Raw genomic sequence first — 17,919 nt, 5'->3', positions numbered from 1 at the left:
CAAAAACCGTCATATTTTCTACTAACCGTCACCCCTAAGCCCAGCCAATTCCAGCGGTCTCGCCACTGGGGCTGAAACTTTCTCTGCCTTTTCTTTTCGTATTCCCTTTCGCTTTCCCTCAATTCCTCTGGTGATTTTCTCTTCCTTGCCTTCTCTTTTTTTTACCCGGCGTTTGGCCGGTTGATGGGGGTTTCAGAAACATGTAGCCTAGCTTAATAGTAGGTGCTGAGCAGCAGTGTGCAGTTTGCGAACGTAACCGCGGGAGCGAGCAAGGCGGTGCAGACGTCACGGAGCGCATAAACCGCTGCATCTGTAACTGTCGGGATCACGTAACGTGTTAGCGGTGGTTACCGAGACGATTTAGCAGAAATCAAAACACAGAACCACAGGTAATTAATGTGAAATTAGACTTTTTTTAATCGAGGCATTATTTTTACTGGCCCCACCGGGCTAGTGGTTGGAGCGATCTGGTGGCCCTGACGGTTTTAAAAGTACGTCCGGGCCACCGGGCCATTTATACTGTCGACCCCAGTACAGCCTTTTCCAGTTAAAGACAAAACTGCAACGATCATATACTAGAAGTCCTCAAAAGGCCATATGTATGCGTCCAAAACTTTCATTGTTAATGTCTTCTTTAAGCATTTTTTCTACACATTTTCATGTTCAAATGTCATCCACCCTCATGTGTATCTGTGTAGGATCATCTCCTCAGAGATCGTAGAGGGACGGAGGTGCCATTGCTTCCATTACTCTTAATATCCAGACAAACATCTGCTTGAGGTACGCTTCACTCTCTCTACAGATCAATCTCTGTCATGAGCTCATCCTCAAGCTTTCTCCCTCCCTCTTACTCGCACTTTCTATCCTCTGTGTGTGGGAAGGACACTGCAGTAGCAGCTGGCTCCATGTCTGCCTCCATACACGCGTCAGCTCAAGGGACGGCAGCCCATCCCCTCGCTCGCGAAACGCGTGTGGGGGGGGGGGTCGCTACTTTTACACTTTTGCAACAGATGATGAAGAGATGATAATTATATTCATTCAGTCATTCTAAGGACTGCAATTATTCTGTCTAACAGCAGCATTTTACAGGAGACACAATGTGGGCGATGACACAAGTTCATTTGATTGTATTGCAGCTGAATAAGACAAACATGCTAGAAATGAGAACTTTTGTTCAAATATGTCACAATTTAACATCTCCTGTAGCAGTCACTGTGGGGGCAAGTGCTGGGGTTAAAGCCTTGCAATGCACTTGGTGGGGATGTCAAGTGCGATCCGTGACAGAAGAGACCAGCGAGTGCAGCGTGGGCCTGAGGACATACAATGCACAACCAATCACTGTGGACACAAGCCTTCATGGACAACCACAGTCACTCAATGTGACAGAACGAGGTGCCTTGCAGTGTCCACACAAGACTGCCAGACATTAAAAAAAAGCCACATATAAAAAATAAAAAAAAACACCCCTAGTGGCATGCCAATATCAGCTAATGCTCATGATTATAAATAGAACAACTCAGTCCTGTTCTGAAATGCTGCAGCTAATTCTATCTGACCTTACAGAGGGGTTCTGCAGGGAAATGAAACGTGGCAAATCTAATAATTCAACACATAGTGTGAATGTAGTGCAGAGCAATTCAGGACTGTTCTCTAAATACAGTGAATGAGCTACTGCTAATTACCAGCTGCACAATATTCAGTTCTCTAATCCAGTTAATTTGACAAGAGCATAACAGGCTGTGTATTATACACCATGTGTGGCAACTTACTCCCAGACGCATCTTCTCTCTAAACCTTCAATAAATCCTATTAACTTTGCACAGTGTTCATGTACTGTGATCTCTGGACCAATTCAATCATACTTATTTCTGATAGTTTTACTGGGACTGTGCATTGGATGACGAAGATACAGGTAAAACTATATCCTGCACACAAAAAACAAAAACAAATGTAAATATTAATCAAAGATAACACAAGTAAACACAACATGCAGTTTTTAAATGAAGGGTTTTTTTATGAAGGGAAAACAAAATCCAAACCCACATGGCCCTGTGTGAAAAAGTGTTTGCCGCCGCCCCCAAAGAGATCCTCAAAATTCAGGAACAAATGAGAAAGAAAGTAATTGAGATCTATCAGTCTGGAAAAGGGTATAAAGCCATTTCTAAAGCTTTGAGACTCCAGCAAACCACAGTGAGAGCCATTATCCACAAATGGCGAAAACATGGAACAGTGGTGAACCTTCTCAGGAGTGGCCGGCTGACCAAAATTACCCCAAGAGCGCAGCGACGACTCATCGAAGAGGTCACAAAAGACCCCACAACAACATCTAAAGAACTGCAGGCCTCACTTGCCTCAGTTAAGGTCAGTGTCCATGACTCCACCATAAGAAAGAGACTGGGCAAAAATGGCCTGCATGGCAGAGTTCCAAGACAAAAACCGCTGCTGAGCAAAAAGAACATAAAGGCTCGTCTCAGTTTTCCCAGAAAACATCTTGATGATCCCCAAGACTTTTGGGAAAATACTCTGTGGACTGACGAGACAAAAGTTGAACTTTTTGGAAGGTGTGTGTCCCATTACATCTGGCGTAAAAGTAACACAGCATTTCAGAAAAAGAACATCATACCAACAGTAAAATATGGTGGTGGTAGTGTGATGGTCTGGGGCTGTTTTGCTGCTTCAGGACCTGGAAAACTTGCTGTGATAAATGGAACCATGAATTCAGCTGTCTACCAAAAAATCCTGAAGGACATTGGGTCTCATTCACTAAACATGCGTACGCACAAATTTTTACGTGAAATGTGCGTGCGGACGTTTTCACGAATAAATCATGATTCATCAAAAACTTTCGTACTAAAATTTATTCTAAATGTACGAAAAAATTCAAGAACTTATACCACACGTACGCAATAATCATGTACGCCCAGGGCCTTATAAGTATGTATGTATGTATGTATGTATGTGTATATATATATATATATATATATATATATATATATATATATATATATATATAAAATTAGAGGTCCAAACAACAAATCACCTGATCTATCCTTATATAAACGCTGATTGTTTCTCACCTTGTGTTTGGAGGCATGGCACACTTGGTACTGCTTGAAGACATTGCGGCGCGTGCTCTAAGGAGAGAGCGTGTCTTTAGAGAGCGCACAGCAGGGCCGGCGCCAAGGGGGGCACTCGCGGGCCGTGGCCCCCCAAACGAGTTACTGTGCCTCCCCACTTTCCATCCTCTCCCCTCCTTGCTGAACACGATCGATTTTGAAAGCGAAAGTACCGATAAAACAGCGCACATAAGAAAGCAATTGAACGCTTTAGTAATTTGTGCCCCCCCCCCCTAGAAATTTAAATGCCCCCCGATGGAGGTGCCCTGGCGCCGGCTCTGGCACGCAGATATGTTAGCTGAGAGTGACGAATGGCTGTTCAGTTGCTTTTAAATAACACATTTTTTCTGGCTTCCACCTCCGACAGCAAAACCTCACGTTCATTATCGTTAAAGTTATTTTTCTTTGTCTTTTGTTTCGATGCCATAGTTGTCTTTCTCTAGACAAGTGCCGCTTTGCGGAAAGCCCTTATATGGAGCTGGTTTGGGCGTGTATTATGCTAATCATTAACCTCGAGCACGCGGGTGCTCTTTTAGAAGACTCCAGATTCACTAACAGAAGAACGAGTTTAAGAACAAGCTCATGTGCGTACGCACGTGTTGTGAATTAGGCGGAAAGTTTTCGTCAGAAGTTCAAATGTGCGTATAAATACGAAAAACGTACGCACTTATTAGTGAATGAGACCCATTGTCTGGCCATCTGTTCGTGACCTCAAGCTGAAGCGAACTTGGTTTCTGCAGCAGGACAATGATCCAAAACACACCAGCAAATCCACCTCTGAATGGCTGAAGAAAAACAAAATGAAGACTTTGGAGTGGCCTAGTCAAAGTCCTGACTTGAATCCTATTGAGATGCTGTGGCATGACCTTAAAAAGGCGGTTCATGCTCGAAAACCCTCCAATGTTGCTGAATTACAACAATTCTGCCAAGATGAGTGGGCCAAAATTCCTCCACAGCGCTGTAACAGACTCATTGCAAGTTATCGCAAACGCTTGATTGCAGTTGTTGCTGCTAAGGGTGGCCCAACCAGTTATTAGGTTTAGGGGGCAAGCACTTTTTCACACAGGGCCATGTGGGTTTGGATTTTGTTTTCCCTTCATAATAAAAAAGTTCATTCAAAAACTGCATGTCGTGTTTACTTGTGTTATCTTTGATTAATATTTAATTTTGTTTTGTAAGTGTCTCTGGCAACACGGCTGAGGCTGCGCCTACCTGCCTTCCGTTTCCATCATACTCCTTCCGTTTCCACTATACTCTCTCACACATACATATATTCTTCTCTTACATATACATATTTTCTTTAGACATACATGAATTTTCTTCTTACATTTAGTTTTTATAATATTAAATGTATACTTTGAATACATTTGCATAAGAGCAAAATGTATAAATGTGTGCGTAAAATATATGAATATGAGAGTTAAATATATGTAAGTGTGTGAGAATAGAAATGTATGTATGTGAAAAGAGAATATAAATTATACCTCATAGGGGCCTGTACCATGAAGCTAGATATATAGCTTCATATATACAGTCAGGTCCATAAATATTGGGACATCGACACAATTCTAACATTTTTGGCTCTATACACCACCACAATGGATTTCAAATGAAACGAACAAGATGTGCTTTAACTGCAGACTGTCAGCTTTAATTTGAGGGTATTTACATCCAAATCAGGTGAACGGTGTAGGAATTACAACAGTTTGCATATGTGCCTCCCACTTGTTAAGGGACCAAAAGTAATGGGACAATTGGCTTCTCAGTTGTTCCATGGCCAGGTGTGTGTGTTATTCCCTCATTATCCCAATTACAATGAGCAGATAAAAGGTCCAGAGTTCATTTCAAGTGTGCTATTTGCATTTGGAATCTGTTGCTGTCAACTGTCAAGATGAGATCCAAAGAGCTGTCACTACCAGTAAAGCAAGCCATCATTAGGCTGAAAAAACAAAACAAACCCATCAGAGAGATAGCAAAAACATTAGGCGTGGCCAAAACAACTGTTTGGAACATTCTTAAAAAGAAGGAACGCACCGGTGAGCTCAGCAACACCAAAAGACCCGGAAGACCACGGAAAACAACTGTGGTGGATGACCGAAGAATTCTTTCCCTGGTGAAGAAAACACCCTTCACAACAGTTGGCCAGATCAAAAACACTCTCCAGGAGGTAGGTGTATGTGTGTCAAAGTCAACAATCAAGAGAAGACTTCACCAGAGTGAATACAGAGGGTTCACCACAAGATGTAAACCATTGGTGAGCCTCAAAAACAGGAAGGCCAGATTAGAGTTTGCCAAACGACATCTAAAAAAGCCTTCACAGTTCTGGAACAACATCCTATGGACAGATGAGACCAAGATCAACTTGTACCAGAGTGATGGGAAGAGAAGAGTATGGAGAAGGAAAGGAACTGCTCATGATCCTAAGCATACCACCTCATCAGTGAAGCATGGTGGTGGTAGTGTCATGGCGTGGGCATGTATGGCTGCCAGTGGAACTGGTTATCTTGTATTTATTGATGATGTGACTGCTGACAAAAGCAGCAGGATGAATTCTGAAGTGTTTCGGGCAATATTATCTGCTCATATTCAGCCAAATGCTTCAGAACTCACTGGACGGCGCTTCACAGTGCGGATGGACAATGACCCAAAGCATACTGCAAAAGCAACCAAAGAGTTTTTGAAGGGAAAGAAGTGGACTGTTATGCAATGGCCAAGTCAATCACCTGACCTGAATCCGATTGAGCATGCATTTCACTTGCTGAAGACAAAACTGAAGGGAAAATGCCCCAGAAACAAGCAGGAACTGAAGACAGTTGCAGTAGAGGCCTGGCAGAGCATCACCAGGGATGAAACCCAGCGTCTGGTGATGTCTCTGCGTTCCAGACTTCAGGCTGTAATTGACTGCAAAGGATTTGCAACCAAGTATTAAAAAGTGAAAGTTTGATTTATGATTATTATTCTGTCCCATTACTTTTGGTCCCTTAACAAGTGGGAGGCACATATGCAAACTGTTGTAATTCCTACACCGTTCACCTGATTTGGATGTAAATACCCTCAAATTAAAGCTGACAGTCTGCAGTTAAAGCACATCTTGTTCGTTTCATTTGAAATCCATTGTGGTGGTGTATAGAGCCAAAAATGTTAGAATTGTGTCGATGTCCCAATATTTATGGACCTGACTGTATATATACAGGTGCTGGTCATAAAATTAGAATATCACGAAAAAGTTGATTTATTTCAGTAATACCATTCAAAAAGTGAAACTTGTATATTAGATTAATTCATTACACACAGACTGATATATTTCAAATGTTTATTTCCTTTAATTTTGATGATTATAACTGACAACTAATGAAAGTCCCAAATTCAGTATCTCAGAAAATTAGAATATTGTGAAAATGTTCAATATTGAAGACTGGTGCCACACTCTAATCAGCTAATTAACTCAAAACACCTGCAAAAGCCTTTAAATGGTCTCTCAGTCTAGTTCTTTAGGCTACACAATCATGGGGAAGACTGCTGACTTGACAGTTGTCCAAAAGACGACCATTGACACCTTGAACAAGGAGGGCAAGACACAAAAGGTCATTGCTAAAGAGGCTGGCACATTAATAGAGAGGCGAAGGGAAGGACAAGATGTGGTAGAAAAAAAAGTGTACAAGCAATAGGGATAACCGCACCCTGGAGAGGATTGTGAAACAAAATCAATTCAAAAATGTGGGGGAGATTCACAAAGAGTGGACTGCAGCTGGAGTCAGTGCTTCAAGAACCACCACGCACAGACGTATGCAAGACATGGGTTTCAGCTGTCGCTTTCCTTGTGTCAAGCCACTCTTGAACAAGAGACAGCGTCAGAAGCGTCTTGCCTGGACTGCTGCTGAGTGGTCCAAAGTTATGTTCTCTGATGAAAGTAAATTTTGCATTTCCTTTGAAAATCAAGGTCCCAGAGTCTGGAGGAAGAGAGGAGAGGCACATAATCCACGCTGCTTGAGGTCCAGTGTAAAGTTTCCACAGTCATTGATGGTTTGGGGTGCCATGTCATCTGCTGGTGTTGGTCCATTGTGTTTTCTGAGGTCCAAGGTCAACGCAGCCGTCTACCAGGAAGTTTTAGAGCACTTCATGCTTCCTGCTGCTGACCAACTTTATGGAGATGCAGATTTCATTTTCCAACAGGACTTGGCACCTGCACACACTGCCAAAGCTACCAGTACCTGGTTTAAGGACCATGGTATCCCTGTTCTTGATTGGCCAGCAAACTCGACTGACCTTAACCCCATAGAAAACCTATGGGGTATTGTGAAGAGGACGATGCAATACGCCAGACCCAACAATTCAGAAGAGCTGAAGGCCACTATCAGAGCAACATGGGCTCTCATAACACCTGAGCAGTGCCACAGACTGATCGACTCCATGCCACGCCGCATTGCTGCAGTAATCCAGGCCAAAGGAGCCCCAACTAAATATTGAGTGCTCTACATGCTCATACTTTTCATGTTCATACTTTTCAGTTGGCCAACATTTCTAAATATCATTTTTTTTGCATTGGTCTTAATTGATATTCTAATTTTCTGAGATACTGAATTTGGGACTTTCATTAGTTGTCAGTTATAATCATCAAAATTAAAGGAAATAAACATTTGAAATATATCAGTCTGTGTGTAATGAATGAATCTAATATACAAGTTTCACTTTTTGAATGCTATTACTGAAATAAAAATCAACTTTTTCATGATATTCTAATTTTTATGACCAGCACCTGTATGTATGTGTATATATATATATATATATATATATATATATATATATATAATTCAACTAAGCTTAATATTAATTGTTAAACTGTAATTGGTATATATATATATATATATATATATATATATAAAATAATTATAATAAACATGCTTTTAGTGTTGATTCTTTTTTTAAATTCAAATTATTTTACTGGTTAGTGACCTTTAATTTGGATCAAGAGAACCTGGGGAGTGACTTAAGTTCAGAGATGTGTCACTTTGCTCACTGCCGATTAGTCTAATTTGCCGATTGATTGGCGCAAACTAATCTAAAACTCACCTGACTAGCTAGCTAAACTGGCTTTATACTACAGGCCCCTGCAACTTGAATTACAAACAGAGTAAAATTGTTTATAAAAATGTTACAATTAAATAGCTATAATATGAATCTAGAAATTCATACACGAAGTATAATGCTTCCAAGACCATAACAAGCCATATTTAAAATTTCTGGAAAACGCATCTAAGTTGGCCACTTACTGAACATTATCAATCTGACAAATCAGAAGAATTTGCAACACTTAAAAATTGATGTACATGATCAACAAATATAAGATTTGCTGTGGCAATGCAGTATCGGCGCAAAAGGGCAAGTTGCTGATCCATTAACTTGCCTAAAACCTAAGCCATTCTTATTGTTAATCCCAGAGAAACTACATCATTTTGATACCAGGTCGACTTTAAAACCAATATGCAGACTCCACAGCCAACTCAACACACACAACTAATGCCGATTTCAAAAGATGTGAGCAGTCCTCTAGGGTAAGCCTCTTCAACACAGATGGCATTCATACACCACAGCTCTGTACAGCAAATAAACTGGCAAAGGCAAATTTGCAGTAATAAAATCTTGAACTAATATCAAAGAGAATTCATTGCTTTTAAAGCAAGCATAAAAAGAACACATACATATCTATCTGTCCCAATGGTCAAAAAACTGTGTAAACTAGATTTTTTATTTTTTCTCCGAAGAAAATGTGATTGGTGCTTGGTGGCACAAAACTGACTACAGTGATGCTAGGGTCTTCTGGGTGGTTATAAGGGCATTACTAGAACTGGCCCAAGATATGGCTCGGGTCTTTTCTTCAGTCCAAGTCTGTTTGACTTTTGCCCAATTTTATTTTATTATTATTTATTAAATTTAATAAAATTGATAATTATAATTTTATCAAGTTAAGACCTTTTTTAGATCTCAACAAGCCACACAATTTGATGTCGTTCATATCTACAGCACAAACTGTGTGAGAAGAGCAACACACTGAAGCTGTGAGCAACAGTAATGGTGAATCTTAATTAGTCACTAGAACATTAACTGCATGTCAAGTCAGACTCAAAATGTGAACAAGAAAAGCATTTATTTCTCATTTAACACTGATTATTATTCTGCCTTTCCACAAGATGAATGTTTTCCTGACATCAGACACCTGAAGACAAACACCAGAGATGATTAAATATCATACAGATAAAGGTCTAAAGGTTAATTCCCTTCATTAAATTTCAGTCAACCAAGAAATTTGATTTTCTCAAAAATCTGTCTTCCAACAGCACAGTTTGAAAAAAAAAAAAGTAAAGTAAAACTGGAAGGAACACATTGGATGGAGAAAGGTCCTGTCAGTACTTCCCTCAGATATCTTACAAGTGTTAGCCTATGTTTTTTCAAAGAGTACAATTAAGCTTTTTCTCAGGGGTATGTCTACAGTGCATCATCACTCTTGTACAATTTTTATCTTGAGATGTTTCAGTAACTTCTTGTGAGAAACCTCATGAAGCAGCACATCTTTCATCAGTTGTGTAAAAGCCTTGGTGTGCAATGAAATAATCATCCGTGCCATTTAATCCAAGAGAATGCGCAATACGTCCCACTTTCCTTTCTTCATTCCAAAGCACTCTGGCTGAATAAAATATTTACAGACAAGGGAACTTCGTACGTAAGGTACTTTCTTTTATAGGACCCTCTTATCCACAAACCCCTGGCATTCCCCAAAACTCAGAAATCCAGTGGAGTAAAGGCGGCAAAAATTTTCAAATGGAGCTCTTATTTGATCAACTGTACAAAAGAACGGCATACCAAATGCCCTGTGGGCATCATTACACACCAAGCGTCTCCATCTCTGATTCCATATCTAAGACAACATTGACTCCATGCTCTTCTAATGAGCTAACACCCACATCCTTCCACATGAGCAGTCAAACACAGAGAGATACAGAAACATAAATGGCTTACGTTAGGTTTTGGAACAAAGGCACATCCTGGGATGGTGAAACAGCTTTTGACAGTGCAGAGATACTGAGCCATGACAGACAGACGGCTGCGTTGACGGCTTCCTGTGCTGGCTGTTAACCTCTACAAATGAAAGAGAGGACAAAGACTGTTTTTCTTCCTCATAAAAAATAAAATAAAAAATACACTCAAATACTTAAGCTTAATGTTGTTCTAGATGTACTTTCTATACTTTTTTTAAAGAAACTAGCAAACTTACTTAATATTACCCTTTGCATGCAAATATTTTGGATTAGCTACAGTGTGCCAAAACTGCTAAAAATACAATAACATAAATTGAATTTAGCTTGTTTGTCCACAGTTGTAAAGCACAGTTAAATCTGAGTGTTAACAGATCAGAGGTAGAATGTTCAGAAGGAACACCTATTTTCACTCATTTAATCTAATATCATTTATTTTCCTGTAAATTTAAGAACTATTTTCTTTTAACAGGTACTGTTAATCTAAAATATAATTTCTTGCATAGAGTACATCATCAAATATTTGATGAAAATGCATATTTGAGTTTGCAGGTCTTGTCACATTATGAAGGCCTGAAAAAAAATTGATTCGTGCTGAATCTTGCTACTTTAGAGCGTTCCAGTTTTATAGAATCAAGCTCCATGCTGTTGAAAAACTTCTATGAGTAGATTTGAGTTGTCTTATTTGGCGTGGGATTTAATATGGTGGCTTGAGAGAGAGCCTGAAAGTGTGCATGTTTCATGCCAATTTCAAGCTGCGTGACAACAACATTAATATAAAACGACCATTTTTATTTGTGCTGTGCCTTTAGGAGTTCTGTGTAAATGTCCTCTTTGCACCTGAAATGAACAACAATGCTTTGTTGCAAACTTGAAAAGCCTAAATTTCATTGAGACAGCCCTCCAAAATTAAAAATAAATAAAGAGAAAGAGCAGAAACTTAAGATCAAACAGAAATGATCAAGATCTCTATTAAAAATAAACCTCAAATCAAGACAAAAAAAAAGACATTCAGAGGTACTTACAGCTTGGAATAGCGCTAGATTTCCCTGTTTCTGAATAGCAAATAGATGTTGTTGTGGTATGCACTAGGGTGTGTTTAGACAATGCTAACATCTTTTAGCACATTGCTAACATGTTCTAGCATCAGTCTTTCTAATATGTTGCTAACATCAGGCTTTCCTGTAGCTCAAATAGTAGAGCATGGCGCTAGCAACACCAAGGTCATGGGTTCAATTCCCAGGGAGAGCAAGAGCTGATAGAATGTAAAAACTGTAACTTAAATGCAATGTAAGTCGCTTTGGATAAAAGCGTCTGCTAAATGCATAAATGTTCTAGTGTGTTGCTTCATCAAACATACTTCCTAACTATAAATAAAAGGCAAAAAGAGCAGTATATCCAAATAAGCGGTATTCATAAAAGAGTAGGAAAAAACTACTACTTCTGGCAACATTCTACAGTGCACAAACAATAGACACTTTACTATCCTATCAGGCCACAGAAATGGCAGTGAAGTGACATATCTGACACTGGTAGGTTACATGACAATTACAAGATGATGAATATAGTACATATTATATTCATTCTATATGGAAAGTACCTTTTAATGCTCTATAAATGTTTTTTTTTTCCCAAAAGAAGTTCCTACTCCAGTGTGCATGAGATTTCAGATGCAGCCAAAATGTTCTGACATGTTGCTAGGTGTTTCTGGCTAGTCGTTGCTAGCATGTTGCAGCTGGTTGGTAGGGTGATATAATTAGTTGCGAAGGACAGACAGACAGATACATTTACAAGAATTATAGCACGTTTAAATATATGTAAAGCAGGCTTTGTCAAGTCATTATAATTGGCTGTTACAGTGTGTTTTCATAGTCCAATTCAATTTTATTTTATTAGGAAAAATGTTTTCCCTCAAAGTATGAGGAACAAACTAATATAAAATGAAAAGTTCATTTTGATGAATCGCTAGGGAATTCGTTATGTTCGTATATTCCTTCTGACGAAAATTCATTAGCCTAGCCTATTTGTTATGAAGTTAATAAAAAATTCTTCATAAATTTTTAGAAGTTAAAAGTTAAGAATGGAATTAGTCTATAGTCTAGATCTATAGGCTAATTGTATTTTCTTAACCTTTATTAGACTGCAGATCGAAAAAAAAAGAATTCCTGATAATCTTTAAAATCGTTGACAATTTAGGCTATTTAATTTAACCTATGAATTAAATGAAAACAAGAAATTAAACAACAATAACAAAATATTTTACAATAAGAACAAAAGAAAAAAATATTAGACAAAATTACAAAATGAATGCTGAGTGATGTTTGATGCATCTCCACTGCATACAAATAACATACAATCGTTGGTGTCAGTCGCAAATATTAAACATGTTTTAGGCTGCAATGCATGGTGTGTGTGTTTCACCAGCTCTGTTCCCATGGACACCTTTTGCTTGATCTAATTCTGAATATTTCCAGTTGATGACTCAGCCTAAGACGTGTGATTAATCCGAAGCTGTGTCTACACCAAGAGAACCCATTATAATCAGTTTATGTGGTGACTGTCCACACAGGAAGTGGCACGAGGCGACAAATCTTCGGTAACTGATGCCGCCTCCTATCCCGAATCTTTGAAACATGCATTGTATGTGTTGAAAGTGAAACCTAACAAAACAGCTTGCATAAGAAAGCAACTGCACGCTTTCACGAGCTTCAGCAAACGCACACGATCACAGACTGCACGCTTCCCATTCAAAACAACCACCCACCTGAAATGGAAATAATAACCCGTGATATAAGATGTTGGCCATACTGCCCATCTAAGTCATTCATCCCACACTATCAACAGGCTGTAGATATGTAGGCTACACTTCTTGTACTTCGTTTGGGCACCACAAGGTGTCACTGTGGCCTCAAAGCTTACCACTCGACTACTCTGGCTCGATTGCTATTCCTGAGGTAAAACACGCCCTCCTCATTACCCTATGGACGAAGAAATGTATAAATGCATAAATGTGAAAATAAATAAGAGTGGAAATAAATGTATGAATAAACAAAAGAAAAAACAAATAAATGTGGAAAAAAAAATACATAAAGGAAATAAAATTATAAATAATTATTTTTGCTGTTTTACTTTTCTTTGTACATTTATTTATATATTTATTTATATTTGCTTTTTTACATTTCATTATTTATTTATTTCTAATTACGGCAGCTTTGGCATTCCATAACTACCCAGCTCTGTTTGTAGACCATACTTATTTAAACCATTGCCTCCAAATGAATAATACCAGGAATAACGGTTAATGTTCAACTTACTTCAGCCACCTCTTTTTGGAAGGTCAGTGTAAGCCTTGTACGTCCAAACATAAAGCACCCAGTTCTGTTCGACATCTGTTCCAGCCACTTTATAATGAGAGGAGTCGACACACTAAAGGGCAGATTCCCAATGATGTGCAGGTTGGGGGGTACTGAAATACAAACACACACATTCATAAAGAACCTTTCGTGTTATTTACAGCCGCTCATATAACAACAAAGTACACAAATTATATTACTGCCAACCAGCAGCAGGCAGCTGACCTTTGCTAAAATGGCCCTTGATCACCCAGAAAAGGCTGAATACTAGACGGCAAACATTCAGGTAAGTTGTCTTAAACTTGTTTGTGTGGGAATAAGACAGTAGCTGTAATCAGTGTTAAACAGAGGAGCAATATAAAAGGTCTGGGGTGTTCTGGGTGCAATGTTTGGCCAGGCTATTTGCAGCCGTGTCGAATAAAAACATTGTGTTGAACCAAATTCTAGGAAGAACTGGCAGCCAATGCAAAGACATGAACAAAGGTGTAAAACGACCGCTTGGAGATTAACAAGAAGTTCAACTGCAGCATTTGGACATGCTCTGGGGGAAATAAAGAAAAAACGAAGAGGCTTATTTTCTCTGATGATTGATTATTTAAAATAAGAACATTTTCAATTAGACTTGCCCAACAAATTATTGTAATATATTTAATATATACACATAGCATCCTCCATAAAATGGCACCCCTGTCAAATATAACCAATAAAATAAATAAATGTGAAAAATATTCTTTGTCTTAAAAAAAGTCTCTCAAAATTATTGGCAACCCTAGAAACTCTCAGGAGTAAATATCTAAGTTGAGTGAGTGGGAAAACTTACAGGAAGTGGTAAGACATGACTTTACTATAAATACAAGGTCACTATATAGGCTGAAGTGCCTACAGTTTGCCAAGCGTAACTGGTCCCATTCAAAGTTATCTAGACAAAGGTCATTTGCACAATGTATTGAATTAAGAGGTGCCACAAATAAGTCTTTACTTTACTCAAAATATCCACTAGTATCCAAAGTACAAGTGACAATAAGGATAAACAGCAAAGACATTTTTCCACAGTGTGTTTTGCTCGTATTTGTCGAGGGTGCAATACAATACATTGCTCATAGCGAAGTACTAGTTATTTATTGAACTGTGTTTGAGATCACTTATAATGTTTACCATCTTCCCATGTCTTGGTTATGTGGGCTGGGAACCCTCTTTCCAGTCTGTATGTGAGAATATCTCCATGTGCTATCCTCATTCTTCCAGGAGCAGCCTCAGACAAGAGCTGAACAAACAAAAGAAGACCCAAATACTTCAATATACATGCTTACTCAGCCTAATTATATGATATAAAATTAGACACAGACAAACACACACACATACATAATTCTTCTGTTCCAGATTCATACCACATTATTATAATTTCTTTAGTTGTTTTTTTTCTTTAGATGTTCTTTCTGTTCTCGTGGTTATATGTATGCATGTATGTACCAAGAGCTCCTTAAAAACCAAAACAAATTCCTTGGCAAATAAAGCTAAAGCTAATTCTGACAAAAAATATAGCATATGAGAATTTACAAGTGCCTTGGTAGAAGAATTAAGTAACATCTCACAGCAAGAATGGAATCTTTCTCAGTCCATTAAGATGAGATGCACTGTAGTACTAAAAGCAGCTGGTGGTCACACCACACACTGACTGCTGCTTCTGATATTGAGCCCTGCTCGGTTCAGGTACTCTTCACTCCATTTGTCAAATGTCTATGAAATTTATTCAGTTTATATATCAATTGTTAAATCTTTTTATGCTCATACAAATAATTTCACATAGATTAAGTGTTTTTTTTTTATGTTTTTGAAGGACGCATCTTGGTAAATGCTCACCAAGGCTAACAATATTTTGAAATATTATTACAAATGAGAAATGAAAATAGCAATTTTCAGCTAATCTAGTTTTAAAATGACATTTTAAAATATATTTAAATAAAAATAAAAACAGTTCTTTTAAATTGTAATATCTCGCAATATTACTTTAATTTAAAAGAATGCAGCCTTGGTGAGCATAAAAGACTTCTTTCAAAAACACTTAATTATTCCAAACTTTTGCCCTATAGTGTCCGTTTGGTCTCAGGCACGAGTAACTAAAACCATTTGCTTGTGTGTAAAGCCGCTGTATCCACATAAACAGGTGTCGTTATAAAGTACCTGGGAGTCTAATATAGATGAAATTTTATTCAGCATTTTTTTTTTCTTAACTACTGCCGATACCAATATTTAACAAGCAGGGTGGCCAATGGATAGAGTGATGCCACTATAGGTAATGAAAGTTAATGTTAGCACAAATGTAATGTTGCCACTTATTTTACACTACATTCCTTTAAAATTCACTAAAAACTTATTTTAAAACAGAAAAAGTGCAGTATTCATTGATTGGCCGGTTTATAGATTTTGCCACAAGTGGAATAAACACCTTTGCTTGCAGTCTAGCAGCTTTCGGTCAATGTCAATTATCTCAAGAGTCAAATATTTGAAATGGCCAATTTATCTCTCTATAGAATACATGGATTTATTTGTAAACCTGTAATCCTGGAATAAAGCGTGTGTCCTTCTCCACCACTAATAAATCTGCTGCTCCAGCTTTCAGAATAGACCTGGTGAGGCCCCCAGGTCCAGGTCCCACCTCACACACATGCGCATCCTTCAGGTTTCCCGCCTGCCGGACAATCTTATCTGAAATCCATAAGGATTTAAAGTGGCTGTTTACCTTTCGCGCCCACATTACACAAACACACACATAAACAGTGCATTGAAATCTATGAAGTCTTGTAAATGCGTTCAGAAAGGGAGTGAACAACAGTTGGACTGACCTGTGAGTCTCGTGTCTAGGAGGAAGTTCTGAGAAAGCTGCTTCTCTGCTCTCAGATTATACAGTTTGATAATCTCCTTTATGGTAGGCAGAGGAGGTAACCGGAAACAGGCCAGTTTTTGTGTAGCTGCCATCTCCCTTCAGTTAAAATCACAACTGAAAAACATGCGTCTTTCATTTACTGGTCTGTTTAAAATATCCCCGTTTACTTTAAATAAATTAAAATATCCCAGATTTTCAGTGATAACACTTCTGAATGCCTCAGTACAAAGATACATTTTCAATACATAAGAAAAAAATACTCAGTTAAAGAACATTTGAGCAGAGAGAGAGTAGTCCTGCAGCATTCACATGTCTTTTATTAGTATTATATTATATTATTATTGGTCAACTACCACCCAAAATCTCTGGATTTAGACTCAACAGGAGATTGATGATATTCTGGCAACACCTAGCGGTTAAACTTCTGAACTGCAGTTAAACAAACTATCGGTTTCCTACTATAAATGACATTTAAAGCGTTAAAGGTAAAACCTATAGCGTGTGCAGGACTTTTCCAATTTAGGAAAATATTTGTGATTTAATTGTAAAAGATAGAATATAATTCAGAAACGTAAATGTATATATATAACAACATCTGCCCTGGCACATCTGAGCACTTATATAAAACAGTGAACAACGATATAATTGTATTTAAGTTAAGACACACATCCTTTGGTGGAGGTATTTATAATAAAGACTGTATATGTTAGAATCAATCTAGAAGCAGTGAAGACTGCGACATGCTAATAAACATGACATTACTCCGTCTGTTTAACACATTTAATGCCCTTAGAAAAGAGTTTTTATTATTATACTTCTTACTCAGCCACATATTTAAACAACGGCTATCTTCAATAAGAACAAAACTGTTTTAGGCTAAAACAGGCCACACACAGGAAACACGTTTTCCTCACCAGTGCAGATGTCTTCCTACAGCGGAGGCGGTCCCCATGACGCTGGGTTTATTTCCTCCAATCCGGTGCCGACAATGAACAAACTAACCAATCATGTTCACAGGGGGCGGGGATGTTTTGGTGCCCTTGAAAACGTGCAATTCGGCGTCGTTTGACCCACACATATCATAATAACTAATAATTATAATAATATAGAAACACAAAACACTTAAAAATATATTAAATTAATAATTATTAAAAAATATTTCCAATATCTGGTCACCAAAGCATACAGTTCGTCCTCTTCAAACCATCCCATCATCAGTCAGAGATCATATTAAAGCATGGAGATTTGGAACCAGACTTTCTAATAATCTGGGCTCTGACTGAGCAATTTCTTCTACCTTGACTTTCTTTTTTTTAGGTCATGCACATCCTTTGTAAGCTCTTGGCAGGCCATGACAAGATGTTATGATGGTATGAAAATCCAAGTGAAACTTTTTTATCATTCTTCACTTAAATGATTACCAGAGAATTATAATTACTTTCAGTAAGATTTTAAGTGTGACGTTCATTCCAAACAGAGAACATGTCCTGTTATTAAAAGGGTGTGCAGCCAAGTAATTTTTTTTTTTTTTAACC

At 38.2% G+C, this 17,919-nt stretch overlaps 1 protein-coding gene across 2 annotated transcripts in view; it reads right to left on the bottom strand.

The window, feature by feature from the left end:
* The window catches only part of LOC306886560 (mitochondrial dimethyladenosine transferase 1-like), a gene marked incomplete at its 5' end in the record, with an annotated part of 33,378 nt that extends 16,042 nt beyond the window's left edge, over positions 1–17,336 (bottom strand). Inside the window, 6 exons of one of the 2 annotated variants that reach the window (XM_079443750.1) lie at positions 10,131–10,250; positions 13,462–13,613; positions 14,656–14,764; positions 16,055–16,206; positions 16,344–16,480; positions 17,299–17,336. In XM_079443750.1, coding sequence (XP_079299876.1) covers positions 10,131–10,250; positions 13,462–13,613; positions 14,656–14,764; positions 16,055–16,206; positions 16,344–16,480; positions 17,299–17,336 — 708 coding nt within the window. Of the gene's footprint in view, positions 1–10,130; positions 10,251–13,461; positions 13,614–14,655; positions 14,765–16,054; positions 16,207–16,343; positions 16,499–17,298 lie in introns of both variants that reach the window. The other variant, XM_079443751.1, reaches the window with a different exon arrangement.
* Between the last annotated feature and the right edge of the window lie 583 nt (positions 17,337–17,919).

This window comes from Barbus barbus, assembly GCF_936440315.1.
Source record: "Barbus barbus genome assembly, chromosome: 20".
In the NCBI taxonomy this organism is placed as follows: domain Eukaryota; kingdom Metazoa; phylum Chordata; class Actinopteri; order Cypriniformes; family Cyprinidae; genus Barbus; species Barbus barbus.
The sequence above is the reverse complement of the archived record's forward strand: the minus strand, read 5'-3'. Positions and strand labels throughout refer to the sequence as shown.